Consider the following 18859-nt stretch of genomic DNA (forward strand, 5'->3'; position numbering starts at 1 on the left):
CAAAATGTCAGCTCAATAGGATAACTGCTAGGCGACCCCCAAACGTCTTGAAGTTGAAACCTAGTATATGCATTACATAATGATTAATTTCATTCAAAAGCGCTATACTCTTCCCTATTCCGACCTTTTTTTTCTTCTTCTTACAGAAATGTATGTGGACACATCCAGGCAACCCCAGCAAGTGTTCAAAAACATACTGAATAAAATTTCCTAAAATGTAATTCCAAAAGGTTCCTGAAATAACATGAAAAATGTAAAATATTTTAGGTTTTTTTAATTACGCACACAGCTGCTATAAGAGAAATGCATTTTTATTTACAACAATTATTTCTATAGAATCAAAACATAATGTGAGCGAACGAACATTGAACATAATTTTTTCCTAAGAGAGAGTTAATAGTAGCAGTTGTGTATTTTTTAGGTCTCCGGCAACGATCTGTAAAACAAATTGTTTCTCAGTTTCATCTTTTGTGGGAATGTTGTTGTAATCCGGAATGAGTTTGACATCATTCTGCAACATCATTCACGACAACGGTCTTCTCAAGTTTTCCAATTACACTTTTGTAACCAGGATTATCCTTCCATTAAGTGCAGTAATAAAGCCTGATGATGCTCCCTATGACCAAAGGTGCAGAGCAGTATACATAGGGAACCATGTTAAAAGTAATGCCGCCGTTAATAGCGACGTGAATTTTAAGGCAGCAAAAGTGCTGCATGCAATATTATTGTGCAATGTGCAAATCGCATAACCTAATTCACGCATAACATAATTGTATGTTAAAGCAATTGTAGCACTGGCTTAACTTAGCAATGGTAATTAAATTAGTGAAAACTCTCAGATTCCATTACTAGTGCATATAAGGGATTATAAGTAGAGATGAGCGAGCAAACTCGTAAGGCGATTTTCTCGAGAAAGCATCGCCTTTTTCAAGTAACTGCTGGCTCATCCCTGAAGATTCGGGGGGGGGGGGAGGGCCGCGGGGGGTGAGCTGGGGTGATCTCTCTCACTCTCCCCCCTGCTCCCACCCGCGGCCCCCCGTGGCTTCCCCTGAATCTTTAGGGACGAGCCAGCAGTTGCTCGAAGAAGGTGATACTCTCTCTAGTAAATCGCCTTACTGAGTATGCTCGCTCATCTCTAATTATAAGTAAAATAACTTTAAAAAAAAATGTATCTGAAAAAATGAATTTTCAGGCGAAAATTTCAAAACTTCATGATCGATGAGGGTCGCCTTGCATTTCTCTGATTGAGCTAAAATTTGGCAAAGATCATTTTTTTGTTTATTGGAACAGGATAGGGGGGGGGGAGCTAAACTTGTAGAAAGTTGAAAAATAAGGGCCACTAATGTACATGCTAGGCCTCTATGTTGGGGAAATCCTGTAGTATATATGGCAGACATAATTCTTAAACATTTTCTTAAATGTAGACTAAAAATTTATGCAGCATTGACTTCCATTACAAAAAGGATTTGCCTGAATTTTTAAAAGGACAAAAATACATGAGCTGCACTCTTTTCTATCCTATTGAGACATAATGGAAGTCCATGGCAATAGGAAAAAAGGTTTTGTGCTTCCTTTTCACATATGTTATTGTTTTTAAACAGTTACTTAAACACAATGGCTAGATATAATGTAATCACTGCCTTATATGACTTCCACATAGATATCCTGATATTAGAAGCTCCTTTTATTTCCTTTCCCTTGCCCATCATATTCTATTGCCTCTTTATTTAGGTGCATTCTCACTCTCTATTCGTGACTGGGATAATACAAAAGGAGATCACATCAAACATTATAAGATCCGCAAGATCGACAATGGAGGCTTTTACATCACAACGCGGGTTCAGTTTGACAGTGTGCAGGAGCTGGTACAGCATTACACAGGTATGAGAAGCTGGAAGCAGATAGCTTACATACGACAACATAGGTGGTAAGCTCTTCAGCATTTGTGTCATATTGAAGGAAAGTTGCAGTTTTAGCTGCTCCAATGCTTAAAGGGGTTTTCCAGGGAAAGACTGTTGATGACCTAACCTTAGGATAAGTCATCAATAGTTAATCAGCTGGGGTTCAACGCTCGAGACCTCAGACGAACAGCTGATCGGGCGCCTGCTGTCAGCGCCAGAACACACAGGGGTATGGAGTGGAAGCTGCTGCTCTGACGCCTGTGTAGTGGCCAGTAGAGATGAGCGAGCGTACTCGCTCAGGCAAACTACTCGAGCGAATAGTGCCTTATGCGAGTACCTGCCCGCTCGTCTCTAAAGATTCGGGTGCCAACGAGGGACGGAGAGCTGCGGGGGAGAGCGGGGAGGAACGGGGGGGGGGGGGGGGGGGGGGGGAGATCTCTCTGTCACTCTCTCCCCCCCGCACCTCCCTGCTCACTCCCGCAACTCACCGCTCTCCCCCGCCGGCACCCAAATCTTTAGAGACGAGCGGGCAGGTACTCACATAAGGCACTACTCGCTCGGGTAGTTTGCCTTAGCCAGTACGCTCGCTCATCTCTAGTGGTCAGCACTTTAAATTGCAGGCACAGCTCTCATTAAAATCAATGGGAACTGCACCTGCAGTTAGTTATATATGCTGACCAATACACAGGAGCCAGAGCAGCAGCTTCCACTCCATATCCCTGTGTGTTCTGGCGCTGACAGCAGGCGCTTGATCTCCTGATCGTCTGGAGTCCTGAACGGCGGACACTATCCAATCAACTGTTGATGACCTACGCTGAGGAAAGGTCATCAATAGTATTTCCCTGGAAAACCCCTTTAATTTGGCAAGTAAAATATTTGACTGTTTATATATAGTTTAAATTATAAGCAAATTGGTGTATATATTTAGTCAGTGGTACAATGTGGAATCTGCTATGCCCATGTCTACTGGTACTGTTTTTCTTTGCAATGCAGTATGCATTAATTAACCCTTTCCAATCCACTGTCTGACGTCTAAAGACATTATGATTTAAGGCTGTACAGCTCCAATGTTGGAAGACAATCGCCGGGGTTCTCTTACTGCATATTGCCAGCCTCTCTGCTGTTGCAGCCTATCTAATGTGTCACCTCATGCAGTACTGGCTTTAGCCAGCAGATAGCACCGTTTTATAACAGCAGGAAGAGTAAGTACCCTAGGAAAACCAGGATACAAATTGGATTGGAAAGGGTTAAATGTCTGACATTTGGGTATTCATAACTTTATTTCCAATCAGAATACCTGCAATTGTTAACTTTTGGACTGTCTGGAAAGCAATATTATCAAAAACAGTGGTGAAACCCCAGGTGCTAACACATCTTCTAGCCAAGAAGAGAAGATAAAAGAACGAATTATAGATCCTTGTTCAATTATTGGCCATGTTTACACCAAACAATTATCATTCAGCTTTGCATGATCCATTGATTAACTGAACAATAACCATTCCGAGTAAAACTTCCCTAAGGCAAAGCCCAGTAGACATATACATATGAAAGTCATGGAGCGCTTCATAGGCCCCTGGTTACTATATTAAGGCTCAAAATCAGAGTTACCTTTGAACTTGGCCCTCGCTGCAGTAGGCCAGCTGTCAATCATAGCCATCTTTGCACTAGTGATAGTGTGAGCACAGTTTTTATGCCTTCACCATCACTATACTTCACATAGGAGTAGAGATGAGCGAGCACCAAAATGCTCGGGTGCTCGTTACTCGGGACGAAAATTTCGCGATGCTCGAGGGTTCGTTTCGAATAACGAACCCCATTGAAGTCAATGGGCGACCCGAGCATTTTTGTATATCGCCGATGCTCGCTAAGGTTTCCATTTGTGAAAATCTGGGCAATTCAAGAAAGTGATGGGAACGACACAGCAACGGATAGGGCAGGCGAGGGGCTACATGTTGGGCTGCATCTCAAGTTCCCAGGTCCCACTATTAAGCCACAATAGCGGCAAGAGTGGGCCACCCCCCTCCCAACAATTTTTACTTCTGAAAAGCCCTCATTAGCAATGCATACCTTAGCTAAGCACCACACTACCTCCAACAAAGCACAATCACTTCCTGCATGACACTCCGCTGCCACTTCTCCTGGGTTACATGCTGCCCAAACCCCCCCCCCCCCCGCGCACGACCCAGTGTCCACAGCACACACCAAAGTGTCCCTGCGCAGCCTTCAGCTGCCCTCATGCCACGCCACCCTCATGTCTATTTAGAAGTGCGTCTGCCATGAGGAGGAACTGCAGGCACACACTGCAGAGGGTTGGCACGGCTAGGCAGCGACCCTCTTTAAAATGGGCAGGACGATAGCCCACAATGCTGTACAGAAGCAATGAGAAATATAATCCTGTGCCACCGCAATCAAGGTTAATTCTTAAACATTTTCTTAAATGTAGACTAAAAATTTATGCAGCATTGACTTCCATTACAAAAAGGATTTGCACACGTGGGCATAGCAATGGGGAACCTATGTGCCACACACTATTCATTCTGTCAAGGTGTCTGCATGCCCCAGTCAGACCGGGGTTTTTTATAAATAGTCACAGGCAGGTACAACTCCGCAATGGGAATTCCGTGTGCACCCACAGCATGGGTGGCTCCCTGGAACCCACCAGCTGTACATAAATGTATCCCATTGCAGTGCCCTGGACAGCAGAGCTAACGTCAGATTAAATGCAGGTGGGCTTCGGCCCACACTGCATGCCCCAGTCAGACTGGGGTTTTTTATAAGTAGACACAGGCAGGTACAACTCCCTATTGTGAAGTCCATGTGGACGAACAGCATGGGTGGCTCCCTGGAACCCACCGGCGGTACATAAATATATCCCATTGCATTGCCCATCACAGCTGAGGTAATGTCATGTTTAATGCAGGTGGGCTTGGGCCCACACTGCATGCCCCAGTCAGACTGGGGTTCTTTAGAAGTGGACACATGCAGTTACAACTCCGTGTGGACCGACAGCATTTGTGGGTGCCAGGAAGCCACCGGCGGTACATAAATATATCCCATTGCAGTGCCCAGCACAGCTGAGGTAATGTCATGTTTAACCCCTTCCCGCTGCAGGGTGTAAGTTTACGTCCTGGCAGCCTGGTACTTCCCGCAACAGGACGTAAACTTACATCCTGGAGATAGCGCGGGATCACATATGATCGCGCGCTATCCCGCAGCGGGAGCCGGCTGTCAGTCACAGCCGGCGTCCCGCTGCAACAGCGGGGGGACATCGGAGATGCGCCCCCCGCTGTTAACCCCTTCCCTGCCGCGATCTAAGTAGATCGCGGCAGGGAAAGAGTTCACAGAGGGAGCGCGGCTCCCTCTGTGTCTCCGGCCGGAACTCGCGATGTCATCGCGAGAGCCCGACCTGTCACCATGGCAACAGGACGCTAGACATCAGCGTCCTGTATTGCCTATGCCTATGATCGCTGTATAAGCAATAAGGCATGGCAGAGCAGTAGCTCTGCCATGCGTTATGACAGCGATCATAGGCACAGTGCTGCAAGTCCTTCAGAGGGACTCAAATAGTGTAAAAAAAAAGAAAAATGTAAAAAAAAGACAAATGTAAAAAAAAAATGTAAAAAAACCCCTTTTTATGCTTTTTTTCAGATTAGCATAAAAAAAGGTAAAAAAAAAATTAAACCCCACATATTTGGTATTGTCGCGTCCATAACGATGCGTACAATAAGTTGCACATGCTTTTGACTGTGCACGCAAAAAAACGCTAAAAAAAACGCTAAAAAACTGAGGCAAAATGCTAATTTTTAGCATTTTGCCTCACTAAAAACGCAATAAAAGTGATCAAAAAAGCCGTATGTACCCCAAAATGGTATCAGTAAAAACTACAGCTCGTCTCGCAAAAAATAAGCCCTCATAGAGCTCCATACATCGAAAAATAAAAAAGTTATAGGACTTTGAATGCAGCAATTTAGAATAGAAAAAAGATTTCCAAAAAAAGGGTTTTTATTACAGAAAAGTGGGAAAACCTAAAAAAAATGTAAGAATTTTGGTATCGTTGTAACCGTACCGACCCGCAGAAAAAATGGAATGTCTCATTTATGCTGCATGATTAACGCTGTAAAAAAAAAAATTAAAAAAATCTATGGCAGAATTGATGCGTTTTCTCTCCCTGCTATCATAAAAAAAAAATAAAAGTTTTACAATATAGTCTATGTACCCAAAAGTGGCACCGATAAAAACTACAGTTCGCCACGCAAAAAACAAGCCCTCATACGGCTGCGTCGACGGAAAAAGAAAAAAGTTATGACTTTTGATAAATGGAGAAGAAAATCCGCCAAAAATTGTTGCGTCCTTAAGCCCAAAATAGGCCATGTCATGAAGGGGTTAATGCAGGTGGTCTTCGGCCCACACTGCATGCCCCAATCAGACTGGGGTTCTTTAGAAGTGGACACATGCAGTTACAACTTCGTGTGGACCGACAGCATGGGTGGGTCCCAGGAAGCCACCGGCGGTACATAAATATATCCCATCACAACTGAGGTAATGTCATGTTTAACCCCTTAACGACGGCCCCATCGGGAAACTACGTCCTCAGAAAGTGGGCCTTAATCCTAGAGGACGTAGTTTTATGCATCCTCTTTGGATTGATGCCCACTGCCCTGTATAAAATGAATAGCGCCGATCGCAAAAAAGTAAATAAAACAGTGTAAAAAAGTAGTAATTCAGCTGCTATGATGGATCGGATCCATCACGGCAGCTGAAAATACTCACACGGCTTGTCGGCGGTGTCCCCCGGAGATCTGGTCCTCCCGGACCCGCCGGCGGCCTTCTGCTCATGCGCGCCTGACGATGACGTCACGCGCACGCGCAGAAGCCCGGGTGTCCCCGGCAAATTTAAAATCTCCTGGCTCCCGGCTCCTGAAGGTAGCCGGGAACCAGGAGGTGTTACCGGGGACCACTGTGAGTGGTCCCCGGGCCCGCGATCACCGCTATCCATTGCGATAGCGGTGATCGCGAAAAAGTTTAAAAAGTAAAACAAAAGTAAAGTTTCACCTCCCCTCATGGATCGGATCCATGAGGGGAGGTGAAGATACTCACCCCCGGTCCTCTGCGATGTCCCGATGTCCCGGGACCCGAAATCCCCGTCTGCGCATGCGCGCCCGATGATTGACATCGGGCGCGTGCACAGAGGGGCTCGAGCCCCGGGAAATTCAAAATTGCTCTGCTCCTGGCTGCCATGTGTAGCCAAGAGCAGAGGGATGTCACCAGGGACATGATCACTGTCATCCAATGGATGACAGTGATCATGTAAAGTAAAAAAAAAAGTGCAAAAAGTAAAAAAAAAAAAAAAAAAAAAAAAAGGGGTAAAAGGTAAAAAAAAAAAAGTGCAAAAAGTAAAAAAAAAGTTTTAAAAAGTTAAAAAAAGCTTGCGTTTCATCTCCCCCCACGGATCATATCCGTGAGGGAGTATGAAATGACGTACCTAAGGCCTGCGGATTTATCCGCGGACCTCACCCCAGCGTCTGCGCACGCGCCCGTCGCCAATGTGGCAGGCGCATGCGCAAAAGCCGTGGTTTTTTAAAATCTCCCTGCTCCTGGCTACAAAACTTAGCCGAGAGCCTGGAGATTTCACGGAGGGCCGCGGTGAGCGGTTCCTGATCACGTGTTCGCCGTTATCCAAAGAATAATGGCGATCACGTAAAAGTTAAAAAAAGGTGAAGCTTCATCTCCCCTCACTGATGCGATCGGTGAGAGGAGATAAAATTTTTTACCGGAGGCCTCCATATTTGCACCCTGACGCAATCTTCTTCCGTGAACTTTCCCGTATTCTGCGCATGCGACCGCTGGCAAAACACCGGACACATGTGCAGGAGTCGGGGCGCACAGGAAACTTAATATCTCCTTGCTCTCGGCGACCAACGGTCACCGAGAGCCTGGAGCAGTGACGGGTGGCCTCGTTGAGCGGTCCCCGGTCACGTGAAAAAATGGTAGCGATCTACCTTTGGCCGGTCTCACATGACCGGATAGGAATTACGGATTCCGCATGCGTTTGATTAGCGGTAATACGCAGATCAATCGCATTGGATTACACAATTCCGCTCACATTAGCGGGTTGGAATTGCGTAATCCACTCGCAGAAAAGAGAATGCAGCAGGTTCTATTTTACCGCGGATATCCGCAACATAGAGCCCATTGTGCTCCATGGTCGCGGATATACCCGCAGCCCATACGCAACTACGTTGTATACGGGCTGCGGGTACCCGCGTCATCGCTAAGCGACGGTGCGGGAAATACAAACAACAAAAAAAAAAAGTGTACTGCGCATGACCGCCCGTGTAAGTACACAGTTATGCGCAGTACATTGCGCGGCCGTACGCAGGGTCACAGCCGGGATCCACCTACGGCTGTGTGAGCCCGGCGTTATTCAGACCGCTACCTGTAATACGCAATTTACAAGAAGCCCCGAGAACGCTCGCCTTCCTGCAGTTCCAGGAGCAGCTTGTTGAGCGCCTTCTGTGTGAGACCGCCGCACCTCATCAAGCTTACGGAGACTCACAGAGCGCCACTTTTTACACCCCATCCCCGCCACTGAGGTCAAAAAATGACTCCCAAAAAGCATGAGAGGAGGGGGGATACCCGGTTTTATTGCCCCATGTGCCCATCCCAACCAGCCTCCATAATTACCCGTCTTTGGAAATACTACACAGTTCACATTATTACTTTTATCTAAGATTTGGGGAACGCCGAAAAGGGCGTGGAGGGGGGGGGGGATTTTAGGGAGTCAATTTTTATTCCGTACAAATGAGCAATGGGGCCTGGAATTTATTCAGTTATGCCCTGCAATCCAACTGGTGTTCCCTCCATTACAGGCCTTGCCATGTTTCCTGTAAGTAGATTAGGGCCACAATGGGTATGTTTTTGAACACGGGACAAGCGGGGGTATCCATTTGGGGGTGAACGTCTTCATTCCTATGTAAACTGTACAAAAAAAAAAGTTTTTAAATTGACAAAATTGCCAAAAAAATGAAAATTGTAATTTTTTTCTTCTGCTTTGCTGAAATTTATTTAAATACTGTGTGGTCAAAATACGCAGTACACCCCTAGATGAATTCGTTAAGGGGTCTAGTTTTTAAAATGGGAATATTTGTGGGGGTCTTTATAGTTTTGGACGCTCAATGACTCTATAAGTGGGCAATGGGACCTGGAATTTATTCCGTTGTTCCCTAAAATCCAACGGGTGCTCCTTCCATTATAGGCCTAGCCATGCGTCCTTTAAGTAGATTAGGGCCACAAGGGGTATGGTTTTGAACACGGGACAAACAGGGGTATCCATTTTGGGGTGAAAGTCTTCATTCCTATGTGTGCTGTACAAAAAAAACAGTTTTTAAATTGATACAACTGCCAAAAAAATGAAAATTGTAATTTTTTTCCTACTGCTTTGCTTAGATTTATTCAAAAATTGTAGGGTAAAAATACACAGTACACCCCTAGATAAATTCGTTAGGGGGTCTAGTTTTCAAAATGGGATCATTTGTGGGGGTTCTCTGTCGTTTTGGCCGCTCAAGGGCTCTACAAGTGTGCAATGGGGTCTAAATCACCTTCATGCTAAATTTCTGTTCTGAAAGCCACCGACTACTCCTTTCATTTTGGGCCCCGTTGTGCATCCAGACAAAAGATTAGGGCCACAATGGGTAGGTCTCTGAATAGGGACAAACAGGGGTATCCACTTTGGGGTGCAAGTCTTCATTCATGTGTGTGCTGTACCAAAAAAGCAGTTTTTAAAATGACAGAATTGCCAAAAAAACGAAAATCACAATTTTTTCCTTTTGCTTTGCTTCAATTCATTCAAAAACTGTGGGCTCAAAATGGGCAGTACACCCCTAGATAAATTCATTAAGGGGTCTAGTTTTCAAAATGGGGTCACTTGTGGGGGTTCTCTTTGATTTTGGCCGCTCAAGAGCTCTACAAAAGTGCTATGGGCCTAAAACTCCTTCAAGGAAAATCTATGTTCTTAAAGCCACCGACTACTCCTTTCGTTTTGGGCCCCATTGTGCATCCAGACATAAGATTAGGGCCACAATGGGTATGTCTCTGAACACGGGAGAAACAGGGGTATCCATTTTGGGATGAAAGGCTTCATTCATGCGTGTGCTGTACAAAAAAAGCTGTTTTTAAAATGACAGAATTGACAAAAAAATGAAAATCACAATTTTTTCCTTTTGCTTGGCTTGAATTCATTCAAAAACTGTGGGGTCAAAATGGTCAGTACACCCCTAGATAAATTCGTTAAGGGGTCTAGTTTTCAAAATGGGGTCACTTGTGGGGGTTCTCTTTGGTTTTGGCCACTCAAGAGCTCTACAAAAGTGCTATGGGGCCTAAAACGCCTTCAAGCAAAATTTATGTTCTGAAAGACACCGACTACTCCTTTCATTTTGGCTCCCGTTATGCATCCAGACATAAGATTAGGCCCACAATGGGTATGTTTCTGAACACGGGAGAAACAGGGGTATCCATTTTGGTGTGTAAATCCTCATTTTCATGGGCTCTATAGGAAAAAAATATGTCTTTAAAATGACATATTTGCAAAAATATGAAATTTTATTTTTTGTCCCCTAAATTGAACTAATTCCTGAAAAGAACTGGTGGGGTCAAAATACTCATGACACCCCTCAGTGAATACACTAAGGGGTGTAGTTTTTAAAATGGGGTCATTTGTGGGTGTATCTATTATTCTGACACTTATGAGCCTCTGCAAACTTGGCTTGGTGCAGGAAAACAAAGTGCTCCTCAAAATGCTGAAAAGTAATGTTAAATTTGTACGTCCTCTAAATGGTTAAAAAAAACACAAAAGTTTTTCAAGTGTGCATTCAGAATAAAGTAAACAGATGGAAATACATATCTTATCAAAAATTTGTACAGTATGTTTGGACATATTTGAGATATTACGGCTGAAAATGTGAAAAAATGACAATTTTTTCAAAATTTTTCCAATATTGGTACTTTTTATAAATATACGCAAATTATATCGGTCTCTTTTTACAATCTAAATGAAGTACAACATGTGGCGAAAAAACAATGTCAGAATCACTGGGATATGTAAAGCCTTTACGGAGTTATGCCACGTTGAACGACACATGTCAGATTTCCAAAATTTGGCTCCGTCACTAAGGCGCAAACAGGCTTCGTCACTAAGGGGTTAATGCAGGTGGGCTTCGGCCCACACTGCATGCCCCAGTCAGACTGGGGTTCTTTAGAAGTGGACACATGCAGTTACAACTCCGTGTGGACCGACAGCATGGGTGGCTCCCTGGAACCCACCGGCGGTACATAAATATATCCCATTGCAGTGCCCAACACAGCTGATGTAATGTCAGCTTTAATGCAGGTGGGCTAAAAATTAATTGGATTACACTGTAGGCGAGGGCCCCAAAAAATTGGTGTACCAACAGTACTAATGTACCTGAGAAAAATTGCCCATGCCCAACCAAGAGGGCAGGTGAAACCCATTAATCGCTTTGGTTAATGTGGCTTAATTTGTAACTAGGCCTGGAGGCAGCCCAGTTAAAATAAAAATTGGTTCAGGTGCAAGTTTCAACGCTTTAATGAGCATTGAAACATTTAAAAATTGTTTACAAAAATTATATGACTGAGCCTTGTGGGCCTAAGAAAAATTGCCCGTTCGGCGTGATTACGTCAGGTTTCAGGAGGAGGAGCAGGAGGAGGAAGATGAATAGAATACACAGATTGATGAAGCTAAAAGGTCCCCATTTTTGATGGTGATAGAGAACGATGCTTCCATCCGCAGGTGCAGCCTACGTATTGCTTAGGTATCGCTGCTGTCCGCTGGTGGAGAAGAGAAGTCTGGGGAAATCCAGGCTTTGTTCATCTTGATGAGTGTAAGCCTATCGGCACTGTCGGTTGACAGGCGGGTACGCTTATCCGTGATGATTCTCCCAGCTGCACTAAACACCCTCTCTGACAAGACGCTAGCTGCAGGACAAGCAAGCACCTCCAGGGCATACAGCGCGAGTTCAGGCCACGTGTCCAGCTTCGACACCCAGTAGTTGTAGGGGGCAGAGGCGTCACGGAGGACGGTCGTGCGATCGGCTACGTACTCCCTCACCATCCTTTTACAGTGCTCCCGCCGACTCAGCCTTGACTGGGGAGCGGTGACACAGTCTTGCTGGGGAGCCAGAAATCTGTCAAAGGCCTTAGAGAGTGTTCCCCTGCCTGTGCTGTACATGCTGCCTGATCTCCGCGCCTCCCCTGCTACCTGGCCCTCGGAACTGCGCCTTCGGCCACTAGCGCTGTCGGATGGGAATTTTACCATCAGTTTGTCCGCCAGGGTCCTGTGGTATAGCATCACTCTCGAACCCCTTTCCTCTTCGGGTATGAGAGTGCAAAGGTTCTCCTTATACCATGGGTCGAGCAGTGTCTGCACCCAGTAATCCGTAGTGGCCAGAATGCGTGTAACGCGAGGGTCACGAGAAAGGCATTCTAACATGAAGTCAGCATGTGTGCCAGGGTACCTGTACACAACACATGGCTGTCCTCACTAGGAAGATCACTTTCAGGATCCTCCTCCTCCTCCTCAGGCCATACACGCTGAAAGGATGACAGGCAAGCAGCATGGGTACCCTCAGCAGTAGGCCAAGCTGTCTCTTCCCCCTCCTCCTCATGCTCCTCCACCTCCTCCTCCTCAACGCACTGAGATATAGACAGGAGGGTGCTCTGACTATCCAGCGACATACTGTCTTCCCCCGCCTCCGTTTCTGAGCGCAAAGCGTCTGCCTTTATGCTTTGCAGGGAACTTCTCAAGAGGCATAGCAGAGGAATGGTGATGCTAATGATTGCAGCTTCCCTGCTCCCTATCTGGATAGACTCCTCAAAGTTTCCAAGGACCTGGCAGATGTCTGCCAACCAGGCCCACTCTTCTGTAAAGAATTGAGGAGGCTGACTCCCACTGCGCCGCCCATGTTGGAGTTGGTATTCCACTATAGCTCTACGCTGCTCATAGAGCCTGGCCAACATGTGGAGCGTAGAGTTCCACCGTGTGGGCATGTCGCACAGCAGTTGGTGCACTGGCAGATTAAACCAATGTTGCAGGGTGCGCAGGGTGGCAACGTCCGTGTGGGACTTGCGGAAATGTGCGCAGAGCCGGCGCACCTTTACGAGCAGGTCTGACAAGCGTGGGTAGCTTTTCAGAAAGCGCTGAACCACCAAATTAAAGACGTGGGCCAGGCATGGCACGTGCGTGAGGCTGCCGAGCTGCAGAGCCGCCACCAGGTTACGGCCATTGTCACACACGACCATGCCCGGTTGGAGGCTCAGCGGCGCAAGCCAGCGGTCGGTCTGCTCTGTCAGACCCTGCAGCAGTTCGTGGGCCGTGTGCCTCTTCTCTCCTAAGCTAGTAGTTTCAGCACGGCCTGCTGACGCTTGCCCACCGCTGTGCTGCCACGCCGCGCGACACCGACTGCTGGCGACGTGCTGCTGCTGACACATCTTGATTGCGAGACAGAGGTTGCGGAGGAGGAGGAGGGTGGTTTAGTGGAGGAAGCATACACCGCCACAGATACCACCACCGAGCTGGGGCCCGCAATTCTGGGGGTGGGTAGGACGTGAGCGGTCCCAGGCTCTGACTCTGTCCCAGCCTCCACTAAATTCACCCAATGTGCCGTCAGGGAGATATAGTGGCCCTGCCCGCCTGTGCTTGTCCACGTGTCCGTTGTTAAGTGGACCTTGGCAGTAACCGCGTTGGTGAGGGCGCGTACAATTTTGCGGGAGACGTGGTCGTGCAGGGCTGGGACGGAACATCGGGAAAAGTAGTGGCGACTGGGAACTGAGTAGCGCGGGGCCGCCGCCGCCATCATACCTTTGAAAGCCTCCGTTTCCACAACCCTATACGGCAGCATCTCCAGGCTGATAAATTTGGCTATGTGCACATTTAACGCTTGAGCGTGCGGGTGCGTGGCGGCGTACTTGCGCTTGCGCTCCAACACTTGCGCTAGCGACGGCTGGACGGTGCGCTGAGAGACATTGGTGGATGGGGCCGAGGACAGCGGAGGTGAGGGTGTGGGTGCAGGCCAGGAGACGGTAGTGCCTGTGTCCTGAGAGGGGGGTTGGATCTCAGTGGCAGGTTGGGGCACAGGGGGAGAGGCAGGGGTGCAAACCGGAGGCGGTGAACGGCCTTCGTCCCACCTTGTGGGGTGCTTGGCCATCATATGTCTGCGCATGCTGGTGGTGGTGAGGCTGGTGGTGGTGGCTCCCCGGCTGATCTTGGCGCGACAAAGGTTGCACACCACTGTTCGTCGGTCGTCTGCACTCTCAGTGAAAAACTGCCAGACCTTTGAGCACCTCACCCTCTGCAGGGTGGCATGGCACGAGGGGGCGCTTTGGGAAACAGTTGGTGGATTATTCGGTCTGGCCCTGCCTCTACCCCTGGCCACCGCACTGCCTCTTCCAACCTGCCCTGCTGCTGCACTTGCCTCCCCCTCTGAAGACCTGTCCTCAGTAGGCGTAGCAAACCAGGTTGGGTCAGTCACCTCATCGTCCTGCTGCTCTTCCTCCGAATCCTCTGTGCGCTCCTCCCTCGGACTTACTCCAATTACTACTACCTGAGTGATAGACAACTGTGTCTCATCGTCATCTTCCTCCTCACCCACTGAAAGCTCTTGAGACAGTTGCCGGAAGTCCCCAGCCTCATCTCCCGGACCCCGGGAACTTTCCAAAGGTTGGGCATCGGTCACGACAAACTCCTCCAGTGGGAGAGGATTCGGAACCATTGCTGCCCATTCTGGGCAGGGGCCCGAGAACAGTTCCTGGGAGTCTGCCTGCTCCTCAGAATGTGTCATTGTAATGGAGTGAGGAGGCTGGGAGGAAGGAGGAGCAGCAGCCAGAGGATTCAGAGTTGCAGCAGTGGACGGCGCAGAATTCTTGGTGGTCGATAGATTGCTGGATGCACTTTCTGCCATCCACGACAGGACCTGCTCACACTGCTCATTTTCTAATAAAGGTCTACCGCGTGGACCCATTAATTGTGAGATGAATGTGGGGACGCCAGAAACGTGCCTCTCTCCTAATCCTGCAGCAGTCGGCAGCGATACACCTGGATCAGGAGCTCGGCCTGTGCCCACACCCTGACTTGGGCCTCCGCGTCCTCGCCCGCGTCCACGTCCTCTAGGCCTACCCCTACCCCTCAGCATGCTGTATTACCAGTAGTGCAGAAACAGAACGCTGTAATTAAATGTGCCGCTTATTGGCCTGTGGTTGGAGGCTGACTTCGCTTACGGAACGCACAGCAGAGCCAGGAAAGAATTTTGCGCAAGCCTGCTGTAACACTTAGCTGGCTGCGTATTAATTAGAACTACTACCCCCAGCAGAGACGCAGTACACTCAGGACGGTCACAGGCAGCCCAAATAGAATGTTTTTTCCCAAATTTTTTTGGAAAAGCCCACTGCCTATATACACAGTATATCTCTTTCACTGTCCCTGGCTCACCACTACTGGCCCTGGACTATGTAAAATTACTGCAGACTGTTTCCCTCTGGACAGGATGACAGCGGTGATGTGTAACGCACAGCAGAGCCAGGAAAGAATTTTGCACAAGCCTGCTGTAACACTTAGCTGGCTGCGTATTAATTAGGACTACTACCCCCAGTAGAGACGCAGTACACTCAAGACGGTCACAGGCAGCCCAAATAGAATGTTTTATCCCAAATTTTTTTGGAAAAGCCCACTGCCTATATACACAGTATATCTCTTCCACTGTCCCTGCCTCACCACTACTGGCCCTGGACTATGTAAAATTACTGCAGACTGAGGACGCAATGCTCTGCACGGCCGATATACAAAAAAAAAAAAAAGTGCAACACTGCAAAAAGCAGCCTCAACTGTACTGCATACAGTCAGATGTGGCCCTAAGAAGGACCGTTGGGGTTCCTGAAGCCTAAAATACTCCTAACGCTCTCCCTATAGCAGCTCCACCAAGACAGCACTTTCCCTCCTCTATGTCAGAACGCATCTGTGGCGAGCCGCGGAAGGGGCCGATTTTTATACTCGGGTGACACCTGATCTCACAAGCCACTCACTGCAGGGGGGTGGTATAGGGCTTGAACGTCGCAGGGGGAAGTTGTAATGCCTTCCCTGTCTTTGTATTGGCCAGAAAAGCGCGCTAACGTCTCAGAGATGAAAGTGAAAGTAACTCGAACATCGCGTGGTGCTCGTCTCTAGTAACGAGCATCTCGAACACGCTAATACTCGAACGAGTATCAAGCTCGGACGAGTACGTTCGCTCATCTCTACATAGGAGACAAAATGGTTAGTCATTCAAAAATGGACAAAGTTTTATAATTCAGTAACCAAAAGAAATGTAAAGGACATTTAGATTTACTAGTTTATCTTGCAGTAGTTCTATCAAATCTATTGTTAACCCCTTAGTGACCACCCCATAGGCTTTTCAACGTTCTGGCTTTGTGAGATTTAGTCCTCAGGGCCATCAAAACACGCTCACTCTGGGGATTAAAGCCAATGGCGGACAAATGCGCAAAAGCCAGGGTAATTTAAAATCTCCCTTCTCCTTTAGCCTGGAGATTCCACAAGGTGGGGGGGGGGGGAGTGGGGGGGGGGTGTAGTGAGGGGACGCGGTACACGGTTCTTGGTTACGTGATCGCCGTTATGGATAACGGCAATCACGTAAAAGTAAAAAAGAGCTAAAGCGCAGAATCTGAGGAGGGCCCAGGAAATATAAAATCTCCTTGCTCCTGGCTACTAAGGGTAGCCGAGAGCCTGGAGCAGTGACCGAGTTGAAGTGTAATGCTCGTTTCGGTTTGGGCCCGTTGTGCAGCCAGATATAATATTAGGGCCACAATGGGTATGTTTCTGAACACAGGACAAATAGGGGGATCCATTTTGGGATGAAAGTCTTCATTCATATGTGTGCTGTACAAAACAATTGTTTTTAAAATGACACAATTGCCAAATAAACATAATTTTTTCCTTCTACTTTGCTTAGATTCATTCAAAAACTGTGGGGTCAAAATACGCAGCACACATCTAAATGAATGTATCAAAGTGTCTGGTTTTTAAAATGTGGGCCATTTGTGGGGGTTCCCTGTCGTTTTGGGAGTTCAAGGGCTCTACAAGTGAGCAATGGGGCCTAAGGCCGCCTGCAGACGGCCGGGTCGGATCCCGCTGCGAGAATTCTAACTACATTTGGTAAGATTATCAGAAAATGTTGTTGAAATAAACTAATAAGCTTTAGACAAATATCTCATGTCTATGGCCCTACACAGAGCATTGCCTAGGCTGGTTACAATTGTATCCTCCTCAGGTAAAAGCGGCACTAGCTATGTACATGTTAGCAGCCTGTGAATATAAACACAAGTGTTTTTATTCATTGACAGCACAATAGCATCTGTGAAGGTGTAAGTTTCACTTTACGTCTGTATCACTTTATCTTCTATAACTAAGGCCTCATGTCCACCAGCGGTTTGGATTCCACATGCGGAAAACCGCAGCAGAATCTGACCGTGTCTGCAGCTGAGGACACTGCGGGTCTTCTAGTTACCCGTCCAAGTCTTCAGTGCGGATGTGTGCAGAAGCACATGCACAGTGGAATTGAATTGCGGGCGGGCCGCGGATCGGACGGCTTCCATTGACTTCAATGGAAGCCGTCTGTGCGGGATCTGCACTGAAATGGAGCATGCTGCAATTTTTTTCCCCAGAACCAAAAGGTCTGCAAATCAAATCTGCATGCTCTATTTCATTTGCGGACACCCATGTTTCCCTATGGGCGGCTTGATTTGCGGATTTTCCTCGTGGATACTATAAATCAAACCTGCCTGTGGACATTGGGCCTAAATTAGTGATAACCTCTTAAGGGTGCCTACCCACTACAGTTCTTTTTTAACTGCGAAATTCGCTGCGTTTTTTTTCTCCATGGGTCTATGGGACTTGTTAATGTTAAAATCGCAATTTACCACGAAATCGCGATTTTACGCATCGCGATTTCAACATTAACAAGTCCCATAGACACCTGGAGAAAAAAAACGCTGTGAATTTCGCAGTGAAAAAGAACTGTACTGGGTAGGCACCCTAAAACTGCAAGCAAGAAAGTTTACATTTTATATTAGAAATAGTATTTTATCTTATTATTGCAACTTGCATAACACAGGGCGATGTCGCCATCATGTGATATTAATTGGTATTGCAGCTTCATTGGATAATTCTTTTTCTTTTAGGCAGCAGGATGATGATGTTATAGTGTTTGTCTTTTTTCCCTAGCTATTATTGCTATATTGTCACACTACTGTGTCACTGTGATGATATAACAGTAGTATGTATCATCATTCCTAACTGGAGTTCCATTATGTTGTCACAACACTGTATGTATTCATTGGCTGTGTTACACTGTGATGATGTCACACTATTCTCTCTCTATTTCCTTGCCTGTGTTCACTTAGAATGATGTCACAATAGTCTCTGGATTTATTTAGATTTTGTTTTTTGTTGTGATGATATGACAATAGTGTATTTTTTATTCCTAGGCTACGTTATATTGTGGTCTATTAGCATGATATCACAATATCTTCTATATTCATTTAAAGTTTTTGTGTTATATTGTGATAATGTCACAATATGTCTTATGTTTGTTTCCTGGGCATAGTTTAATGGTGATGATGTTACAATGGTAAATGTTTTAATTTTTATGTTGTGCTGTATTGTTATGATGTCACATTAGTGCTTGTATTTTTCCATAGCTGTACTCCACTTTGATGATGTCAAAATAGCCACTATATGTTGTGTTCTTTTGCCCTGATGACAAAATAGTAATTGTCTTTTGTTAGACTGTGTTCCAATTTGATGATGTCATAATAGTCACTGTATTAATTTACTGGTGGTGTTGTAATAATGTCACAATAGAGTTTGTCATCTTCCAGTGTTCTTTTGTTATCATGTC

General features: G+C 46.6%; 1 protein-coding gene across 2 annotated transcripts in view; it reads left to right on the top strand.

The window, feature by feature from the left end:
* Nucleotides 1-18859, top strand: part of FGR (FGR proto-oncogene, Src family tyrosine kinase) — a 103313-nt gene that overhangs the window by 59850 nt on the left and 24604 nt on the right. For both annotated transcript variants that reach the window (XM_066572717.1, XM_066572718.1), the window contains exon 7: nt 1732-1881. In XM_066572717.1, the coding sequence (XP_066428814.1) occupies nt 1732-1881 (150 nt within the window). The remainder of the gene's footprint in view (nt 1-1731; nt 1882-18859) is intronic.

Source organism: Eleutherodactylus coqui, chromosome 1, assembly GCF_035609145.1.
Source record: "Eleutherodactylus coqui strain aEleCoq1 chromosome 1, aEleCoq1.hap1, whole genome shotgun sequence".
NCBI lineage: Eukaryota > Metazoa > Chordata > Amphibia > Anura > Eleutherodactylidae > Eleutherodactylus > Eleutherodactylus coqui.